Source organism: Mustelus asterias, chromosome 30, assembly GCF_964213995.1.
Source record: "Mustelus asterias chromosome 30, sMusAst1.hap1.1, whole genome shotgun sequence".
Taxonomy (NCBI): Eukaryota; Metazoa; Chordata; class Chondrichthyes; order Carcharhiniformes; family Triakidae; genus Mustelus; species Mustelus asterias.
This window is the reverse complement of record NC_135830.1, coordinates 10,595,011-10,618,315: the sequence shown is the minus strand read 5'-3', so window position 1 is coordinate 10,618,315 and position 23,305 is coordinate 10,595,011. Positions and strand designations below refer to the sequence as shown.

The 23,305-nt window shown below is 41.6% G+C and overlaps 2 gene segments (V, D, J or C); both read left to right on the top strand.

Annotated features, from left to right (window-relative positions):
• Positions 1-3,572, top strand: part of LOC144480755 (Ig heavy chain C region-like) — a 99,877-nt gene extending 96,305 nt beyond the window's left edge. Inside the window, 1 exon segment of the C gene segment in view lies at positions 3,196-3,572. Coding sequence covers positions 3,196-3,572 — 377 coding nt within the window.
• A 1,153-nt stretch (positions 3,573-4,725) lies between these two features.
• On the top strand, positions 4,726-23,255 carry LOC144481007 (Ig heavy chain C region, membrane-bound form-like). The segment is given in 7 exon segments: positions 4,726-4,759; positions 15,616-15,924; positions 16,889-17,200; positions 18,119-18,427; positions 18,925-19,254; positions 22,500-22,627; positions 22,768-23,255. Coding segments are annotated over 7 exon segments (1,416 nt in total).
• Positions 23,256-23,305: the final 50 nt, after the last annotated feature.

Below are 23,305 nucleotides of genomic sequence, written 5' to 3'. Positions count from 1 at the left end.
CATGAGTAGCTACCCAGCAGTCTCTGCGCTTTAAACTCCTGAATCATAACTGGTGTGATGATTTCCAAAGTAATCATACAAATTAAACTACCTGCACCAAATATGATTTTACTGATTCTTTAAATCCCGATTCATTATTACACAGTTTTGGGAAATAATGTAACACTTGTAGTTTTCCAGTGAGTTTCACAATATATCTGTTGCCACATTATTTATTTTACAGCTTGTTACCTTCACTAATTTGGGTGAGGGCATGTTGAGTGATTTGCTGCACATGTTTCAAATATTACAATCCTCCCTCCTCAGCCAAATCATGTTCCCTCTTTCGATCTTGGATATGAATATTCAGCATCAGCAGAGAAAGGAACCATCCGTGCCGCAGGAAAATCCCCTCTTATTTTCGTGAGGATCAGCTTGCACGCTCCCTAGAAACTAGGACAAAGAACAAAGAACAAAGAACAGTACAGCACAGGAAACAGGCCCTTCGGCCCTCCAAGCCTGTGCCGTTCCTTGGTCCAACTAGGGTTGGATTTCTCCCAGAACCTCTGGCAGTATTGACGTTATTAGACTGACAGAAATGGGATAAAGGAGCTGTTTCAATTTATGGACCAGTCAAGTACAAATATGGGAATGTAGAACAACATCTTTCAGTACCATTTAACAATGCATCTATCAATTTATTCACTGATTCCTCAATCAAAATATTCAGGCATCCAACTGTCATTCATCCAACGATCATTCATTCAACTGTCATTCATTCCTGCATCAAGACAGTCATTCATTTATTGTTTGCGCAGATGGTGACGTAATATTAATTTAATTGGCCCAGTGATCCAGAGACCCAGGACAATGATGGGACAGGGATTTAAATCGGAGGAAGCTGGTGGAATTTGAATTCAATTAATAAATATGGAATACATTCTAATGGCGACCATAGAACCCTCTCTGATCCCCCAATGAGGGAAATCTGCCATCGCTACCTGGTCTCACAAGAATGTGACTACAGACGGACACAAAATGGCTGACTCTTCAGAAGTGGCCTAGAAAACCATTCAGTTCAAGTGAATTTGGGACAGGCATAATGTACTCGTCGTTCCAACAACTCAAACATCTCATGGAACGAGATAGGGAAAGAATACACAAGCATATATGTTCATGTATTACAACATGTATCGTCTCCCTGAGTCATCTCTCAGTCTGCCTGTAATTCTTTCGATCCATCCATGACAATATCTTGATGTGTTGGAAAAATCATCATTGTTGCTAACAGGGTGTCAGAGAAGCTGCATAAATTGTCTTTCTTGAGAGATGGGTCAAATCCATATAGACTTACAACTTAAAATATTAAATTGCCTCCAGTACTGTTGCTGGGTAGATTTCTTTACAAATAGGGCTCATTGACAATGTGAAGGGTTTGAAGTTGGCTTGCAGCCAAGCGGTCAGTACTGAGAAAACAGATCTACTGCACAAACACCCCCAGATGCTTCCTGTCAATAACTTTGAGCATTTGACAGCAGGCTGGATTGCTGCCAAATACTGTGTGGGACAGATTAGCGTGAACCTGAATGGACAAATTGGGATTCAGCCATTTAAAGAATAAATGTTTCATTCCCACAAGAATGACACATGTTAAATCGGAATTATTCTAATCAAATATTTTCATTCAATGTCCTGTTCATTATGTGAGTAAATAGCATCGCAAAACAGTAAAGTGACCGGATGATTTTTCATTTGTATAACTTCCAAGTAAATGTCATTCCAATAATTAAAGTCTGTTTATTAACCACTTCATGAAATGCGAGAGAGAGATGTTGATGGTCCCATTTCCCCAGTCAATTGAGATCACTGTAATGGCAAAAATGCATCGAAATAATATTAAAAGAACATCATAAAACTGACACGAACAACAGGGATTCCTGGAATATACTGAAAGTTTTGCACCCTATTTAAACAGCAGCGTCTCTTGTACCTGATTTACACCGTGTTCTATTGTACAGTATAATCTGATTTCCATTATTGAAGAGTTCCTCTCATAGCTGCTAATGAGTGGAGAAATGATCAGTTCATAACCTGATTCAATGGAAGGTAAAACATTTATTCTTGTGATGTTGTGCAATGTGCAGCAAAGGCCTGATACCCTGTGTTCCCAATACCAATGAATATTAGACAGCCGGTGGCCAATAGAGTGAGCTGCCACGATTTGGATGCTGAAGGAGAACTTTAATGATCTCCGTGTCCGTTCCGATTCATTAACTTCTCTGTCAAAAGTCGATGTTAAATTTATGTTTCTCTGTCAACTCACTACTTAATTATCAGGAAGGCGGGATTCTTATTATTTTCAAAGGGCTGTCTTCGAGATTGGGCAGTTTGACAAATATAAGGAGAAACATTGTATTGTGTGAGAGTTTCTTCTCATCTCCAAACCCAAACAGTACAGTGATAGCCATCCACACTGTAAATGCAATCACTTTGTTCATACTCCGCATTTAGTTACAGAAATCGATAACAATTCTTCTGATAAATGATGTTTTATTATTGTAATGTGACAGAGACCCGGAATTGTTGCAACACAGACTGACGGTCTCCTTATTTTCCAAAAATGTTATTTAATCATTTTTAGATTTGTGTTCTTCTTGGGGGCGTGGTAATAAAATCACCATATTTACAATGGAATCAGTTATTTTAAATAAAGAAATGATGAATTGCAATATCACCATCAGAAATAATGGAGACAATACATTGAACATATTCAGCCAAACAAATATCCCGATACAGATAAAATGTCCATTTTAATATTAACCCATTGTCAATCTGGAAGTCCATTCTGTTGGGGGTGTGGAAGGTGGGACCTGGATCCTGTCGCCGCCTCCAGCAGGGAATCAACAGGCGGCGCCTGGAAAGCCGCCCCCTTCTGCCGGGTATTTAAATGCCGCTCACTGGGACCGGAATCCAACAGTCCGGGAGGTGGTTTGTTCACTGAGTTTCTGACACAACCATTTCCCCCAATTTACCAGAAGGATGAGGTCGGCGATTTCTCTCAGTTTCTTGCTGACTTTCTTATCCGGTGAGTAGATTTTTTTTTATTGTGCAAGTCTGACTGCTACTGTCTCAGTGTTAGTCTATCTCTGGATTGTTGCAGAATCAGCAATCATTTCACCAGGATTAATCCTCGGGGTTTTTGATATATTTTTACAGGTGTTCAGTCGGAGGTTGTGTTGACTCAGCCAGAGGCAGAGACCGGGCGTCCAGGAGGCTCCCTCAAACTGACCTGTAAAACCAGCGGCTTCAATCTTGGCAGCTACTGGATGGGCTGGATCCGGCAGGTTCCCGGACAGGGGCTGGAGTGGCTCGTTAGCTACTACGATTCATCCAACAAATATTACGCCTCCGGGATTCAGGGCCGATTTACTGCGTCCAAAGACCTTTCAAGCAGCATCTTCGCTTTGGACATGAAGAGCCTGAAGATTGAAGACACGGCCATCTATTACTGTGCAAGACACCACAGCGAGAGGAACCAGGGATGGACCCGAACAAGAACAGCTCGAGAGGGAATTCAGCAACTTCCATCATAACCTGAAGGTAAATATCTGTTTTAAATGTAATATTAACGACAGTGGTCAGAACCAAACCATAATCGTGTTTAAAAGAAGTAACAAAGAAAGCATTAAACAGTAAAATATAACAAACTCACCACTGTAACGGGGTGAGCTTTTCACTGACTTTATATTTGTTGTAGTTTCAGCAAGTACATCACTGGACATATTTCTCATTTTAATATTTCTGATAGATTGTGTTATATAAACAGTTGCATGCATTTTAAATGAGAGCAGAACTAATGGTCCATTTGAAGTGAATATTGAGCGGCAGGACTGAATAGAATGAGTGCAGTTTTTGTGTGGGTGTGTGTCACAGTGATACAGCAGTGGGTCACAGTGCTGAGCACAGCGACATCCTCATACAAAAACCTCAGAGAAAGACTTTGCTTAAATATGTGATCAGTGCCACTGCCGAATGCTAAACAAAATGAGGAATAGACAAAATAATAGGTAGAAGCAGCATTGTTTTTTAAAAGATATAAAATACTTCAACTTTATTGTTATTGATTTACATGCTGAATGTGCACGGAGAGTGTTAAAGTTTCTAATTCCCCTTTATCAATATCATGACCAGTAAAAATTGAAATATCTCACTGACTCATTCTTAAACGACATGGAAACAGACTTTTGAAATAGCAGTGAAATGACCTATCTGCATTTTACAGTTAATAATCTGCCGCAGTATTTGTCATGCTGTGTCTCACTGTGATAACTGGAATGGCACAGCAGTTACTGTCAATACAAAAACACCTCAGCACTAATTGATTGAGGCTGGATCAGTGTCACTTTTAAATTCCAACTTTAATCACAGGACAGTATTATTTATGTCCAGCACTGACCACATGATAAGAATGAACATGAAAAATACGTGATAATTACTCAATTATCGGTTGGTGTTTATCAATAACATGTTCATGTGTTCCGCTGTGAAATATAAAACATTCGGGTCATTTATAAATGGAGAATGGTATCCAGAAATACAATTATAATTTAATGAACATTAATTGACTTTGCTGTTCCTCTGGTTTGTGAATATTTAAAATAATGGTGGTTTTGTGTCAATTTTGTGCAGGGACGGTTATTGTACGACACAGCCCAGGGAATGTGACACTGTGACTACTTCGGCTACTGGGGACAAGGTACCATGGTGACGGTGACTGCAGGTAAGAGCGATGCACTTATTGAATAATTGGTTTACATGTGTCTTTGTTTTATATTTTTGTCTATACTAATAATCAATTCGTTTACTTAAATGTGGGTTTGGTGGATTGAGAATTTTTACAATGTTTCCTGTGATTCTGATGCAAAGGGGTTCTAGAATTCTGCTGTTTCTTGACAATAGAGGCTGCTGAGCGATTCAATCCCTAATTATTGTGATTTTGTGTTTATCTTTTGAGGCTACTGTGTGGCTGGGTTACTTTAAAAGCCTGACGTCTGTTAAACAATTCAGCGTGTTGGTCATGTTTAATCTCGGTGACATCTCGTGGCTGCGGGTTGGACCATCAACTGCACAAGTGTTTGAAATCTAACCCAATATTGTGAAAAAGTTCTATAATTTCTAGATTAATCCAGTGAACATGTTCCACTCACTAGCAGTGCTGGTGCTGCTATGCAATATTTCTGCTTATTATAAACATTAATTACTTTGGTGATGGGTGGATTGGCTGGAATTTATATTAAAAATTTCTGTCAATGTTACATTTGATTCTGTTGAAAGTGTTTGTAGAATTGAGCTGCTTCTGCAGGAAGCGGGGTTCAGACTCTCAGTGGTGCGTTTTTTCTGGTGAGGAGATTATGTATCTGGGTGACTTTAAGAACGCAAAATTTGTGAAATAGTTTGGTGTTTCTGCATTGTTTAAACTCGGTGACACAGCTGTTACACGCTTTGTGATTGAATATGAACAGTCTGCGGGTTTACAATTGCTTGACGCATGACTGCAGGCAGAAATCAGACAGGCTTTAGTGTGTTTGTATTTTTAAAATTTTAAGTGATAATTGCAGGTTAAACTAAACCACGGTTTACGCCGCTCGTTCAGAACATAGTTTGTCACGGCATTCACAATCTGAGGTACCTGCAATGTTTAATCTCGGTGGCATTTGATGGCTGGAGCTTTTACCATCCAAATGTTTAAATATGTTTGAAATATATTCCAATCTGAATAAAATGTGATAACGTTTCAATACTAATTTGTTGGGCATATTCCATCTCCTCGCAATGCTATTGTTATTATTCCAGATTTATGTTTCCTTTAACAATTGGTTAAGAGCTGGTTTGCTAGATTCGATATTGAGATTTTCTTGCAATGTTACATTTGATTCTGTTCAATGGATAATTGAGCTGTTTCTCCATGAAACGGATTCATTCCCTCATTGATGTGTTTTGGTGTGTTTCCGTTGAGGAGATTCTGTGGTTTGGTCACTATGAATGTTTAAAATTTGTGAAATAGTTTGGCTTTGCTGCATTATTTCTGCATTGTTCAAACTCGGTGCCACTGAGCGGTTAGACGTTTTCTGGTTGAATGCAAACAATCTTTGAGTTTGAAAATCCTTGTAGGGAGAAAACGAGCAGGTTTTGGAAAAAAACTAAAATAAAGATATTACAGCATTTTTATAAATTTTAACTAACGCTTACAAATTAAAATAAATCATGACGTACAACGCTCATTCGGACACTACGTCGTTGCTGCAATCACAAACTTCTCATTAACAAGTTTAATAGTAAAATTAATATAAATCAAACAATTATTAATCGGTAATATAACTCCATATTCACCAAAGATTACTTTGTATTGATATAATTTAGCAGTCATCCCCTTTAATAGTTCTGTTGTGCTTTTCACACAATTAACATGACCAGAAAATTTTCCAGACTGCAAATATTTTGTGACAATTCCAGAAATTATTTCAATGATAACATGCTGTTTCCACAGCAGCTCTCAGCTGAACACGATACTTTGCATTAGTCGTTATATCCCAGATTAAGTTCGCATTCACTGGAATACGAGTTTTGCAGAATAAGACGTTGCTTTTTGGCTATTTTTGTATCCGAATACTACTTTTTTTTTCTGTGCAGTCGCAACCAGATTATTCCTTCCAAGTAATTTGTAATTGGATACCGAGATAATTAATTACTAATCTCATCTCAAAATTTGTGAAATGGTTTGGTGTTTCTCAATTGTTTCTGTATTGGTTCAACTCAGTGATACTGAACGGTTACACGTTTTCTGGCTAAATGAAAATAAAACTGCGTTTGAAAATTCTTGTCGGGGTAAAGTAAACAGGTTTCGGAAAAATAAAATAATTAGATGTTCGGACTTTTATTCATGTTAACTGATGCTTACAGATTAAAATAAATCATGAATTACAATTTTTACTGTGACACCGTATCTCTGTTAGGGACATTACACTACCCTGAATCTTTTATATTTGACGTGCTCATTTTCAGAAAAAATACATTTTTGCCCAGTTTTCGGGATTTGAGACAGACAGGGAGAGATAGTTAAAAGGCGAAGGGAGTTTTGAAATGAACATCAGGTTAATTTAAAATATGTATTGATTGTTTTGTTGTTGCAATTTGACCTTTGATCAATTAGAATCAAGGAGTTTGTATAAATTTGACAGAGCGAACAGAGTTTTCTGACAGGTGGAATTCGCTGACACTCAAGCAATTGTTCATATGATTGTGTTTGAATTGTAGTAAAGGGTCAACACAAACTGGCGAGAGATGGACAGGTTAATGCTTGAAATTCAAAAAGATTAATTTATGTAAAAACATTCTGATATTATAAAAATAATATTAGCTCTGCACTTAATAATAACATCATGTCTCCCATTACTGCTGAACTCAGGATAGAATTATGGGAAGAATAAATGACAGAATAGAAGAATTGATTATATCTGAACCTTATGTTTAATACTTGTTAAATATTATAATGAAGAAAAAGTCTGGACTTATATTCTGCATCGTGCTTTAGAGGATTTGAATCAATTGTCCTCTTTGTGTTTGCACTGTTTAATTCAGATTTTCTTTAATTAAACAATGTGTTCAGTAATTAAGTTATATGGATGGTCTAACTTTTTAAATCTAGAATGCATTATTATTGATTTCAAACTGCCAGGCCGTTACAGCCTATACAAATTCAGAAGTATGCATTTTTAACACGTTTCTAGGTTATAATACGACATTTGTAGTAAAAGTGGAAAAGTAAAATATTACAATGTGATTGGATTTAAGTAAATGAATGACAGATTCTGAATGTTTCCATTCAGTAATTTGAAACTATTGTTTAACATTGTATAAGATTTAATTGTAACCTAATTATTTAACAATGCTGGAGGTAGAAGCGCGTTTTGAATGATTGAAAACTCATTTTATTACAGAGTTCAAATCAGCTGATAAGAGAACTAACTGGCAATTAATAATAACTTAAAATATAATATTGGTGCTGATTAATTTAAAACAAAAGAACTTGGATACTGTACAGGCGTGCAAAATACAATCCGTTTTGAGAATATTTAATTGTATCGAAAATGAATTCAGAAACAAAACATTTCTTTACTCAGCTATGCTCAGCTCGATAAAGTGTTTTGCCTTGATTATTTTGTTCATTAATTTAGTTAAGAAATTAACTCGAATCAGATAATGATTTTTAATGTAAATGTTTCTTGATTTGTTTACTTCTTACTGTGTCACTGCGTCTCTGTTAGGGACATTGAACTGTCCTGAACCTGTTATTTTTGATTGCTTATTTTCAGCGAAATTACATTTTTACATAGTTTTCGAGAAGTGAGACAGAGAAATAATTAAAAGTCGAAAGGAGTTGTGAAATGAATATCAGTTTAATTTAACATAGGTTATTGATTTTCTGTTGTTGTAAGTTGACCATTGATCAATAAGAATCCAACAGTTTGAATGAAATTGACAGATTGAACAGATCTATCTGCTGGGCACTGGATTGTTGCACCGTTTGTGTCTGTTCTGTTTCTGTGCGCGTGGTCACTGTGCTGGGACCAGGAATCTGCCTGGCTGGTTGCAAACCTTCTGGTTCCTTCTGCTGTATTTCAGGGAGTGAAATTTGATTTATTTCTTTATAAACTTGTAACTGTGAGAAACATGACAGTTTGACTTGATGTTTGACTTGTAGTCTCAGAAATGAGATCCCTAAAGCATATTGTGACCATCAGGCAGAGCAGAAACGTCAGACTGGAGAGGGAGATTTCGGTGATTTTTAAGCTTTGATGTACCGACCTTGGGAATGTTCGATGAGCAAATGCAAAGTGAGATTTACTATATCGTGCTCCTTAATATAGCAGTCCCTGACCTGTTTGGTATGACAGTTGAAGGGTCAAATTCTTTTGCATCTTATTTTTAATCTTCTAAAGACATTTTAGAGTCATTTGCTCGGCCAGAATTTTTAATCTTCCCTTATTGTTCCTTGATGAAAGTGTTGATGTGACGCATTCTTGAATAACTGCAGTCCATATGCTGCAGGCATCCGCCGTGCTGTTAGGCAGGAAATTCCAGGATTTTGACCCAGCTACTGTGAAGGAACTGAGATACTGTTTCAAGTCAGGATGGTGTGTGTCTTGGAGGGGAGCTTGCAGGTGGTCCTGTTTATGTGACTGCTGCCCTTGTCCTGTTAGGATGTAAAGGCAGCGGGTTTGGACAGTGTTTACTATGGAGCCTTGGTGAGTTGCTGCAGTGCATCTTGTATGTAATACAAACTGCTGACACTGCTTGTCAGTGATGGAGAGAGCGAATAGGGTGAATGAGGGGGCGCATAATCTTGTGGGTGGCTTTGCCCTGGATTGTGTCAATTTTTTAAAGTTTTTACAGTTTTCGCTCATTGAGAAAAGCGGAAATTATTCAATTGCGACTGATTGTGAAAGATTTAAATGTTTTTCCAACCCTTGCCCCGCGCTCCGTATTGTGCTCACTTGTTACTCCCATTTACTGTGAGAGTGGGTGAGTTTGTCTGGAGTGAGGGTGCATTTCCAAACTGAATTAACTGGATATAGACTTTCACACGTCACACACTCTCACACACATAAATACACACATACACACTCTCATATACTCTCACACATGCACACACACATACATACTCACACTTACTTTCTCTCTCATACGATCTCTCACACACCCACACACATTCTCTCTCTCTCACGTTACACATGCATTCTCTCAAATACAAATACATACATCCTCTCGCTCTCTCCATCAATCTCTCACACCCCCATACACAAAAGCAATCACATCCCCACACACCCACACATTCTCTCTTATACACAGACACACACTCTCACATAAGCACAGTCTCACACTCTCGCACACGCACTCTCACATGCACTCTCTCCCCCACTCTCTGTCACACATGCTCAAGCTGTCTCACATTTCTTCACACGCTCTCTCACAATTCCTCTTGCACACGCATCTCTCTCTCGCTCACAGACACGCACATATTTCTATCTCTCTTGCACACACTGTCTCACACCTCTACATTCTTGCTCTCACACACTGGCTCTCTCACAAACACTCTCTCACAAACATAGACACATGCACACACTCTAACACACACTCTTACACACAGACACAGTCTCTCACATAAGCACAGTCTCGCGCACACATTCTCTCTCTCACACGCACACATGCACTATCCCTCTCACATTCCCTCTTCCGTACACTCTCACTTCGTCTCACACACATTCCCATGCTCTCTCTCACTCATACGGACACTTGCACACGCATTCTCTCACACAGGCACATATTTCTCTCTCTTTCACACGCTCACTCCGTTACACATTATCTCACACACGCACAATCTTGCTCTCAAACACTGTCTCTCACAAACACCGTCTCTTTCACACGCACACAATCTCGCACACAGTCTCTCCTTCTCTTACACACGAACACACATGTATATACAATGTATCTCTCTTTAAACACTCCACCTATCACAGACACATGTTCTCTCAACAGTCATTTCTCTCACACACACTCACGCATCCACTCTGTCTAAGTTTCACACTTTTTCTCGCTCACACACACTCTCCCCGCCCCTCCACACACACACACACACACACACACACACACACACACACATACACTCAAACACCCCACATTGCTTCTATCTCCCACACACATTGTACACATCTTTCTCACTCACACGCCATCCCATGCACAGTTTCACACACTGATGAACATATTATTTTGCTTTCCAATAGGCACTCCCTCTCACACACACTGTCTTTCACATGAACACAACACTCTCCCACACACATACCCTCCCTCTCAGGCACACACACTCTCTTTCACAGACATCGTGTATCTCAAATAGACACACTCCCTTTCACATCAACATACACACAATCACACACAGAAGTACTCTTTCACACAGACTCCCCACACACACTCTCCCCGCCCCTCCACACATATACATTTTCAAGAAGAGTCACACTGTCACACACAAAGAATAATTTTTCAAACACACATTCTGTCTCACACACACACATTATCTCACACATCCTTTCTCTCACGCACACTCTCTCCTCTTGCACGCACAGCCCACTGTCTCACACACGTGCAAACGCATTCCATCATACACAGGCATGCTCACACACACATTCTCTCTCTCTCTCTCTCTCTCTCTCTTTCTCTCTATCTCTCTCTCTCTATCTCTATCTCTCTCTCCCTTTCTCTCTCTTTCTCACACACACGTTCTCTCTCTCTCTCTCTCTCTTTCTCTCTATCTCTCTCTCTATCTCTATCTCTCTCTCTCCCTTTCTCTCTCTTTCTCACACACAGACACACACTCTCTCTCTCTCTCTCACACACACACTTTCAATCTCACATACGTCAGAGTGTCTGTCCTTGACACCATAGAGTAGAATCATAGGATGCTACAGTGCAGAAGGAGGCCATTCAGCCCATCGAGTCTGCACCAACAGCAAACCCATCAACGCCCTATCCCCATAATCACATGTATTTACCGGAACTAGTTCGCCTGACACTAAGGGGCAATTTAGCACGGCCAATCCACCGAACCCACATCTTTGGACTGTGGGAGGAAACAGGAGCACCCGAAGGAAACCCAAACAGACGCGGGGGGAACTTGCAAACTCCACACAGACAGTGACCCAAGTCGGGAATCCAACTCTGAGGCAGCAGCGCTAATCACTGTGCCACCGTGCCACCGCCACCGCCCCCCCCCACCCCGATACCGCCCCCCCCCCCCACCCGGTAGCATTTGAATGAGGGTGGGATCAAGGGGCCCGAGTAAAACTCAAGTCAATACAAATCGGCGGGAAATTCTTCTCTGTTTGAAGTCATACTTAGCACAAAGCAACATGGTATTGGTGGTTGGAGGTCAAACATCTAAGTTCAGATTTCACTGCAGGATTTCGGCAGGGGAGTGTTCTGGGACCAACAATCTTCTACTGCTTCAACAGTGACATTCCCTCCAACATGAGGTCAGAAGTAGGAATTTCCATGTGTTAAACCGGACAAAAACACCCAAAAAATAAGAAGGGAATTGGCTGAGACCAGGGCCGCCTGGCTCCCCAATACTGGTGTAAACTTGGTGTTTGATTCCTGTGCGACCCATCCTAGTTTTGCTGTCAGCTTCCCTGCAGCTCCCTCAGTCTGACTATATGTTCACTGGTATGTGTTTCTTGAAGAAAGACACCGACATTAAAGCAGCTGCCCGGTGATTTACACATCCCTGTTACTGAAAGCTGATCAATGTGGAGAATCGGGAAAAGATCGATGGAGAGGAAGAGGTGGAGGTGGCCCACTGACTCTCTCACCCTCACCCACACTTACTCACTCACCCTCAATCTCTCATCCTCACTCAAAGAACTTGACTCACTCACCCTCACTTATCCACCTTCCCTCGCTGACACACTCTCACTCATTCATCCCCACTCACAAATCCCAACTCACTCATCCCAACTCACTCATCCCAACTCACTCACCCTTGCTCACTCATCCACCCTCACACACTCAATTTCACACACTCAATCTCATACACTCAACTTCACACACTGAATCTCACGCACTCAACCTCAGAAACTCATTGATCCTCATTCACCCTGAGTCACTCACCCTCACACCCTCACACCCTCACTCACTCAAAATCACTCACACACATTCGCTCTCTCACTCTCACCCATCCTCACTCACTCACCCTCATTCACTCACATTCACACCCTCATTCACTCACCAGCACTCACTCACTGACTAAGACTCACTCGCCCTCGCACACCCTCACTCACTCATCCTCATTCACTCACTGTCACTCAGTCACCCACACTCACACGCTATCACTCACTCAACCTCACTCACTAACCCTCAGTCACTCACTCAGAGCCTCAGTCACTCACCAACACTCATAGTCACCTTCGTTCACTCATCCCACTAACCCACCCTCACTCACCCAGTCTCACTCACTCAGCCCACTTACCCACTCTCACTTATCCAGTCTCACTCACTCTCACTCACCCTCACTCACCCCACTTACCCACCTTCACTCATCCAGTCTCAATCACTCTCACTCACTCACCACACTTACCCTCCCTCACTCATCCAGTCTCAATCTCTCTCACTCATCCTCACTAACTCACCACACTTACCCTCCCTCACACACCCAGACTAACCCCCACACACTCAAGCTCAATTACCCTCTCTCTCTCTCACGTACGCCACCTGACCCATTCAAACTCACTGAGACTCATGCACCTACATTCACTCACCCACCCTCACATATTCACCATCACTCACGTTCACCCACCCTAACTCACAGATCCTCAATCACTCATCCTCAGTCAAACACCTTTACTCACTCACCTTCACTCATCCACCCATCCGCATTCATTCTCCCTCACACACTCTCACACACCACCCTCAATAACACACCCTGACTCACTCACTCTCTCACCCTCATTTACTAAGTCACATTCACTCCTCACCCTCATTCACTCGCTCTCACTCACCCACCTTCACTAACCTTCACGCATCCTCACTCACTCACCCTCATTCATTCTCTCTTACCGACACTCACTCACCCACCTTCACTCACACATTAAGCCACCTTCACTCACCCACCCTCTCTCACACACCATCATTTACTCACGCTCTCTCACCCTCACCCACACTCACTCACTCACCCTCAATCACTCATCCTCACTGAAAGAACTTCACTCACTCACCCTCACTTACCCACCTTCCGTCACTCACACACCATCACTCATCCACTCTCACTCCTTCAATCACTCACCCTCACGCACTCACATTCTCTCACTCACACTCGCTAAACCTGTGTGTGGAGGTCTGCAACGAGAGAGAAGAAAGATCTCAAGCGGCAGTTTGGTGTTCAAATGTGGGAGCTGCCCTGCGAATGTGGAGAACTGGGGGGAATCCCTGGGGGCTCAGGGCCAAGGACAATGGCAAAGAGCCGGGGAGAACAGGAGGCGTGCTAAAGGGCAGAGAGCCAGGGGGGAAGGGCAGAGAGCCTGGGGAATGGGCCTACAGCCGGGCAACAGGGCTGAGAGCCGGGAAAGGGCAGAGAGTCAGGAGAAAGTGCAGAGAGCCAGAAGAAAGGGCAGAGAGCTAATAGAAAGGGCAGGGAGCCAGGTGAAAGGGTAGAGAATCAGGAGAAAGGGCAGAGGGACCAGGGAAAGAGGAGAGAGCCAGGATAAAGGGCAGGGAGGCCGGGGAAAGGACAGAGAGCCGAGGAAAAGGACAAGAGAGCCCAGAGGAAAGGGCAGAGAGTCAGGGGGAAAGGCAGAGAGTCAGCGGGAAAGGGCAGAGAGCCAGGGGAAAGGGGAAAGTGGATATGGAGCAGGGACACCGGGCAGAGAGCCGGGGGAAAGGGTAGGGAGCTGAGGGAAAGGGCAGGGAGCCGGGGGAGAGGGGACAGAGCTGGAGGGAAGTGTAGAGAGCCAGATGGAAGTGCGGAGAGCCGGGTGAAAGGGGAAAAGAGCCACAGGGAATAGCAGAGAGCCAGGGGAAAGCGCAGAGAGTCGGGGAAAATGGGCAGAGAGTGGGTGATCGACGGGCGGAGTGAGGATGTGCAAAATAGAGCGAGCACCACAACCAGATCATCTGTAATCTCGGTGAATAATGGAGGAGACTTCAGGGCCCGAATGGCCAACTCTTGCTATTAATGTCTGACCCTTCAATTAGTCAATGTTGCAATTATTTGAATTTGTAATCACATTTAGAGTTTCCTGGTCATTCAGTAAGTATTCATTCCGACGGTATTTCTGAAGGAAAGTCACTAATCTTCGTTTTGTGGAGTGAGGGGCAGTGAGTTGGAGAGAGGAAGGGACATCAGTTAGTTTGTACACAGGCAATATCCAAAACTACAATGTGGATATGCCGACGCTAGGTTGGGGTGGGCACAGTAAGGAGTCTCACAACACCAGGTTAAAGTACAACAGGCTTATTTGGAATCGTGAGCTTTTGGAGCTCTTTCATCAGGTGAGTGGCTGATATGAATGAAGAGACAACTTCTTCATCACAAAGTGCTGTTGTTTGAGAAATAGCTAGTGCCTGAAGTAATGGAGAAACTCTTTACACTTTTCTGTTAATCTAATGAATGGTATGTCATTACAATGACATCAAAATGTTTTTTCTCTTTCCAATCTGATAGAGGTGGAGACAGTGATGTGAGTTTCTACAAAGATGGCGATTCTCAAATGATAGGAGTAACAGAATCTGAAAGGTGTATGTAGGTCTTAATCGGGAAATATTAAGTTAAGTTCATAATTCTAGACAAATCGTGATGTAGAAACATAGAAAATAGAAGCAGGAGTAGGCCATTCGGCCCTCTGACCCTGCTCTACCGTTCACTTTGATCACAGCTCATCAATATCCTGCCCCCGTCTACTACCCATATCCATTGATCCCTTTAGCCCCAAGAGCTATACCTAATATAGAAACTTACTTGTATAAATATGTTTGATTAATTAATAAACGCAAGTAAGAGTCTAACTTGTTGAATCGACTATTCTTTCCCAGCGACACCGTCTCCGCCCACTCTTTACATCCTCGTCTCTTCCTGTCAGCAACACAACTCCGCTGGCTCCATCACCTACGGCTGTTTGGCAATGGACTACTCTCCAGATGTCTCCAAACTGACCTGGAAGAAAAATGGGCAGCTGATCACCACTGGATTTAAGACTTATCCATCAGTGAGAAACACGAAGGGAACCTATACCCTGAGCAGCCAGTTAACCATTACCCAGTCAGTGGGAGAGTGCAGCAAAATCGACTGTGAGGTTCGACACAGCGACTCCGTCAAGAGCATTGAAATGCGATGTAAGTGTTGTGGAACTTGGGCAAGACAGGAACGCTGTGATTGAACTGTATAAGGCCTTAGTTATAACTGATCTGTAGCATTCTGAAAAAAATTGAATTATGCAAAATCCAGGTAAGTGCCTACTGACTGAAAAGTTGTTCAGAACCAAAGAACAACAGGACTGTTACTGTGCAGAATGAGGCCATTGAGCCCATCACGTCTGTGCTGGCCAAAAGGGAGAACAAATAAACTAGCCAGACATTTTGAGCCCATTTTCCAGCCCTTGCGCCGTAGCATTGCAGGTTAAAGCACCTGAGATGCAGACGTAATGACCTTTTAAATGACCATGCTCCCTGGTAATTGAGCCCTCCACTTGGGGAATGAATTATTTCTGCCTACGTCCCTTCTAATTTTGTGAACCACAATTACGTCACGCCTCAGCCTCCTCTTTTTCTGAGGAGAAAAACCCCTGCCTATCCAATCTCGCCTCATGGCTGCAATTTTCAGGCCCTGACAACATTCTTGTTAACCTCATCTCTCTCCAGATTCATTACGTCATTCCTGCAACGTGGTGACCAGAACTGAACAGCAAACTCCAAACGTGGCCTAACTGGGTTTTATGCAGCTCCATCATTGCATCACTGTTTTTGCATTCAATATCTCACATAATAGAGGAACTAATCCGATATGCTTTCTTGATCAACTTGTCCAGCTGCCCTACCATCTATAAGGACATGTGGACGTGCTCTCTAAGGTCTTGCATTTCCTCAATCCCTCTTAACATTCCAGTTTATTGCCTTGCTTTGCTTTCCCTCCCCAAATGCATTGTGTGGCACTTTTGACGGTTGAATTCCATTCGCCATTTCCCTGCCAATTCAACCAAACCATGGATATAATTCTCAAATCGGCAGGTATTTTGCTCATATAAAAGAACTAATTTTAATTGATGTCAATTGAATCTTCAAGTAACGTCTGAACATTTGTTTGTTGAAGGCCCAATCGTTATCACCCCAACCGTTATCCTCACCGTGAGTTCCAGTGAAGAAATCACCAGCAGAAAATTTGCAACCATCGTCTGTTCAATCATCGATTTCCAGCCAAAGTCAATGACGGTGAAGTGGCTGAAGAATGGACAACCCATGGATTCAGGAATTATCACCTCTCCCGCCTATGAAGTGAACAGGAACTTCTCGGCCAGCAGTCGGCTGACAGTCTCCGCTCAGGAATGGATCAGCAAAGCGGTCTATACCTGCCAGGTCACTCATCAAGGATTCACTCAGAGTCAGAACATCAGCGGATCTCTGGGTAAGAGACTCAAACCGAGGATAAAATATACCATTCCGATGTTAATCGGAATTAGGGGTCTATTAAAGTTAGTACAAAGCACAGAACAACTTCGAATTTGCTGCCATGTGGTTTGCTGCATTAAGACAGTGCCCCATTCAGAATTTCATCACAACAGCAATTTTTGTTATTCCTTCATGAGATGTGCATTTATTTCCCATCCCTGAGGGCACTTAAGTGTCAACCACATTGCTGTGGATCTGGAGTCACATGCATGCCAGGCCAGATAAAGACAGCAGATTTACTTTTTTAAAGGGCATTCGTGAACCAGGTGGGTTTTTACAACAACGGCTTCATGATGATCATTTGACTTTTAATCATAGATTTTTATTGAATTCAAATTTCACCATTTGCAGTGGTGAGATTCGAATCCGTGTCTCTTCAATTAGAGTCTTGTCCTCGGTCTCTTGGATTACAAGTCCATTGACAATACCACTGCCTCCCCTTGAAAGAGTGTTTCTTTCTGTTTTGAAGTAACATAGTGAGCGAGGCGGCCTTGATGTCAGCCTTTTTCCTGAGACGGCTGGTAAGATTTGGAGAAACAGTTGGTGTTGGACTGTTTCACAGGTCACAGCGGAGGGGTTAAATGTTGGAAAGTGCATTCACCCTAATAATAAATCAATGACAAGTACTGTGTTCCTGAGTTGGGGCATGGTTTGGAATGCTGCAATGCTGATTCATGAGAATGATACCGCTGCTAAAATATTTTAATAAAGAGAATAGTTTCACAGATCGAGCTGGTTTTCCATCGTCTATAAAAGTTTAAAGGCGATACTTAGAGGTTGATATCTCGAAGGCGACTTTTTCTCCTTTAGGGTGAATACTACTGCCCTGCTTCTGAAGAGGGAACTTGGGTTGATTTTCATTTGTCATTCACAGGTCCTTGCCAGTGCCATGATTCCACAGTGACCATACAGCCACCACCAATAGAACAGGTCTTACTGGAGGCTACCGTGACCTTAACCTGCATCATTTCTCATGCTCCTTATGGAGTCAATGTGTCCTGGATCCGAGACAGGAAGTATTTGAAATCAGAGATTGCCGAAAAGCCAGGAGCCGATCCTGACAGCGTGGTCAGCAACTTAAACATCTCGACACAAGCCTGGCTGAGTGCGGCTGTGTTTCACTGCGTGGTGAGCCATCAGGATCTGCCGACTCCTTTAAGAAAATCCATCCACAAGGAAACAGGTGAGCTGAGAGATTGAAGCAATAAATGCGTCACTGTGTCTACTTCCAGTGTCAGTGTACTGGTCAATATTCAGTATTCAGTGCATTAATGGTGTCCCCTGAGTGGAAACTCTACTAACTAAAGACTCTGGTCCTGCATATATTTTTACGGGGAAATTTGATGTGTTGATGAATGAAAAGTGAACTGAAGGCGATGTTATTGGGTTTAGATCGAATAACGAGGGAGGAGCCTGATGTGGAGCATGAAAACCAATAAAAAAAAGCAGATCAGTTGGGCCGAAGAGCCTGATTCAGTGCTGTAAACTTTCTGAAACTTTCCAGTCCAACCCGCTGAGTTATTTGAGAAAACAATTGCGTTCACCTCTCCTCCAAGCTGGAAGTCAAAAATAGAAACATTTAAAATCGAAAGCGAAGCACATTTTTCTGATACCTAGCCAGCAGTTTCATTGTCTCCAGAATTCTCCAGTTTATTGACATCTATTGTACATTTTCTGCAGATCCAAATCCGCGGGAACCGTTCGTCTCTGTCCTCTTGCCCTCGGCAGAAGAAGTCTCCGCTCAGAGATTCGTCTCCCTCAGCTGCTTAGTGAGACGTTTCTCCCCTCGAGAGATCTTCGTCAAGTGGACCGTCAACGACAAGCCGGTGAATCCTGGGAACTACAGGAACACCGAGGTGGTCGCGGAGAGCGGGAATAGCTCCTTCTTCATGTACAGCCTGTTATCCATTGCAGCAGAGGAGTGGTCCAGCGGCGCTTCTTACTCCTGTGTGGTGGGACATGAAGCCATCCCCTTGAAGATCATCAACAGAACAGTTGACAAATCCAGCGGTAAACCCAGTTTTGTGAACATTTCCCTTGCTCTGATGGACACCGTTAATTCATGTCAATGAGAATCACTCGGTTACATTAAAAACTTCAATAAAAATAATAAAATATTTTTCCTCTAACAACAAATGAAATAGCCAAACGCTTAATTGATTGTTTTTCAGTTTTACTTCCATTAGCTATCTTTGGTTTGACTCAGATATTTTCAGGTCTCAGGTCCAAGTCTTGTTGAACCAGTGCGCCCAGCTCAGACACACCCTGTGTTAGAGACAGAGTGGAGCGCATTCATTACAGGATTCTGCAAAATATCTTCAGCGACTTTCCTCCCTGAGGAAAACTCCGACAATTTCAACATTTCTGACAAACAAACACAACATTTAGATCTCGGTGTTCCTGCTTCTGTCGTTGTCCATGCCTTTACGCATTGATGTCAGCTTTAAGCTGCTTCACCACACCCACTGGGAACTGAAGTGAGGGTCACACAGAAACATGGAGCAACAATCCCCCCATCAGAGAGAGGGGAGAGTGAAATTGTTAACATACCGGATTCCTACTCACCCAACAAAGAGAGGGGAGGAGCAGTAGCTAACCCATGTACCATCACTTCCTCAACGAAAGCAGGAGGAATGGCATTATTTAATCCATTCACCACCACCTCCTCAGTGGTTAGAACCATCAGGCACATTGCTTCACCAGGTAGAGAGAGGGAAACTATGAGCTCACTCTCCTCCCTCTCCCCAAGTAGCGTGTTTGGAAGGGAACGGCTCTCGACTATAAGGACTCAGTTGTCAACAGTACAAATTAGCTTTCGGTTTACTTGCTGCAGACTTTGAAGTATCATTATCATTATCAAAGTGTCGTTGAAGTATATAATACACATATACTTATATATATATATATATATATATATATACTTATATATATATATATGAATGTATACTTATATACATATATACTTATGCAACATAATTTAAAAATGTTTCAACACTCTTGTTCCTGTTAATCATGTGCTGGCATTGATTTCCCATGATACAAATTTAAACAAATAATAGAATCCTCCCCGGTTTTCACTGTTCTGTCACTGAGGTTTCTGAGATGCATCAATGAATTATTTCATTCGCTCTCCTGATATCACCGTGCCACTCACATAAAAGAAATTTCTACAGCAAACACTGAAAATATGCTCCATTATTCATATTGTTTGGATCACGTTCAGTTACTGATTGCCGGTGAAACTTGCAGCAACGGTTAAAAAATACACACACTGACAGTACCGCACAAAACTGTCACAATTATAAATACACACATAGGCGTACACATACACACACACACAGACACACACACACGCACACATCGACACAAATGCACAAATACACATACTCACAAAATGCACACAAATGCAGAAAGACACATGTAAATACACACACAAATGCATGCACATATACAGAAATACGGACAGGCACATTCAAATGCAGACATAGAAGCATACATACACAGCACATACACATGCACAAAAACACACAGATACATGCATACACACAGATACACTTTCACACACCATAGGTACATGCAATACTTGCGCAAACAAACACACATGCAGAGAAACAAGAATGCACACACAAATGCACTCATGGACAACACAGGCACAAACAAAAATACACACACAAATACACACAGACACAAATACACCCACACAAAAATACACCCATACATAAATACATCCGTACACAAATATACATCGGCACACACACACATTCTCTCTCTCTCTCTCTCTCCCCCCCACCCCCCCCCCCCCCCCCCCCGCCCTCCACACACACACACACACACGGATACATAGACTCGCGCTTGTACAAACAGGCACTAAAACAACAACATACGTAGATAATCAAATATGTATAAACGTACACATATACACATAAACCACACAAGTACATACACAGACACATATGTGAGTAGGTACACAGACCCAAATACAAGCACATACATGCAGAGACACAATACAGATAGATACACACGCATGCAGAGCTACATAAATACACAAGCAAATACATAGACTCAAATAAGTACATATATATCAGCACACATTCACGCTGACAGGAATATAGATATAAAGACGCACAATGTTATACACATTAACAAACATACATGGAAATATATATAAACAAATTAGCAGACTGCATATAGATGAACAGACTGCAAAACATTTACACGCAAACATGTAGACGCAAACATTAACATGCTCATACAGAACAGAACACCATAGCACACATTACTACACATCGAAACACAAACATACATCAACACACCGTTATAAAGAACTATCAACACGTATATACATGTACTGACCTGTTAACAGACATGCACACAGACACACGGAGAGACAGACGCACACAGAAAGGGAAACAAACATTACTGGAGTGACAGAAATTAACACATAGCAATAGGCATAAACACACGTGCGCCCATTAAGAATGGCATTAATACATATTCATAGACTTCACACAATAATAGTCATACATGCACAATGACAGAAGAATAAAATATACACACAGATGCAAACAACTTCACAAATCAACAACCATAGGCAAATGAACGCGCACATTAACACTCTTGCACACATATTAACTCAGAGCCAAAGAATAATGCAGACCAGGAGATGCTCATGCACACGCACACAAACGCATGATCTTAAATACAAACGGTAGGCAAATGATGAATGTAAAATTTAAAGGTGATTTTTTAATGCACATGTCCACAGATTAGCTATCCAAATGTACAATGAACAGACAAACACAGTGAGAAGCTGAATTAAGCTCATGATCTATTTCCACCATAAAGAAGCACAGATCGGAAATTACACCCCAAGACTTAAACAACAAATTTAGTTTATAGATCAGTAACCATCTGTGAAAACAATCATTGATCAGTGAACGTTCCTCGATATCAGTCATAACATTGTTCAATAAGGGATAGTGGCAAATAGTTCAAAAATGAACTGATACTCAATTAAACATCTTCAGTGTTTTCTCACATGGACTGTCCAAGGAATGTCAATAAAGATCAGATGTGAAAATAGTTACGGAGATCGGTTACTGAGTGTCCTGAATTTAACAGTAGATATACATTGAAAATTAAATTCGAGATTAAATGAACAGCTTAAAAAGGAGAACGGGAAACATAAAAATAACAATAAGATCACCTGGATAAATAAAGTAATCTAATTTCAGTTCCTGGTCTCCATCCCCTAGACTCCACCGACCGTGTCTGGATTGATGACAATGAGGATGATAACAGCAACATCTGGACAACCGCTTCTACATTCATCGTGCTGTTCTTCCTGAGCATTTTCTACAGCACTGCAGTCACTCTGGTGAAGGTGAGATGATTCAATTCACTCACATTTCAAACTGGCAGAATGGATTTGAAAAGATTCTCAATGTTTCGCTGATTAAAAACTCTAACATTAACGTCCCGCATCATCAACATCTGCTTCATTATTGTATCTTTCTTTTACAGATCAAATGATGGGTTGAATTTTGGAAGCTGCAGATTTCCTGCAGCTGATTATCAAGATCTCTGTATGGATCAAATGCAATATCTGCTCTCGGTGACTCTATCAGTAAAATTCTCTCAGTTTATCATTCTGAATCTGTAACTGAGGCAATCATAGACGTTAATTCAGTTTTCAGTGTGAAATGTACGAGGCATTTTTTGTTATAATGTAATTGTGGTTAATAGTTTCCCCGTAGTTTAAAGATCATGTAGAAATAAGAAACTTTTCTCATTCCTTATTCACATTTGATAATTCCTCTTTCTATTAAGGTCCTGTTTTCTCTTTCTGGTGTATGTAACAGATGTACAGATACTGACGGATTCCCTGTGCATCTGTTCTGTTCTCAATGTGAAGCTCGATCGTTATGTTCACTTTTCTAACTTTAAAAAAATAATGTTGCTGTAAAATATTCTCTGAATTTTTAAAATAAATATTGAATGAAATTTTAACCAACTCTGGCTTGGCTTAATTCCGTTCTCCAAAACACATCAACTCCGCCCC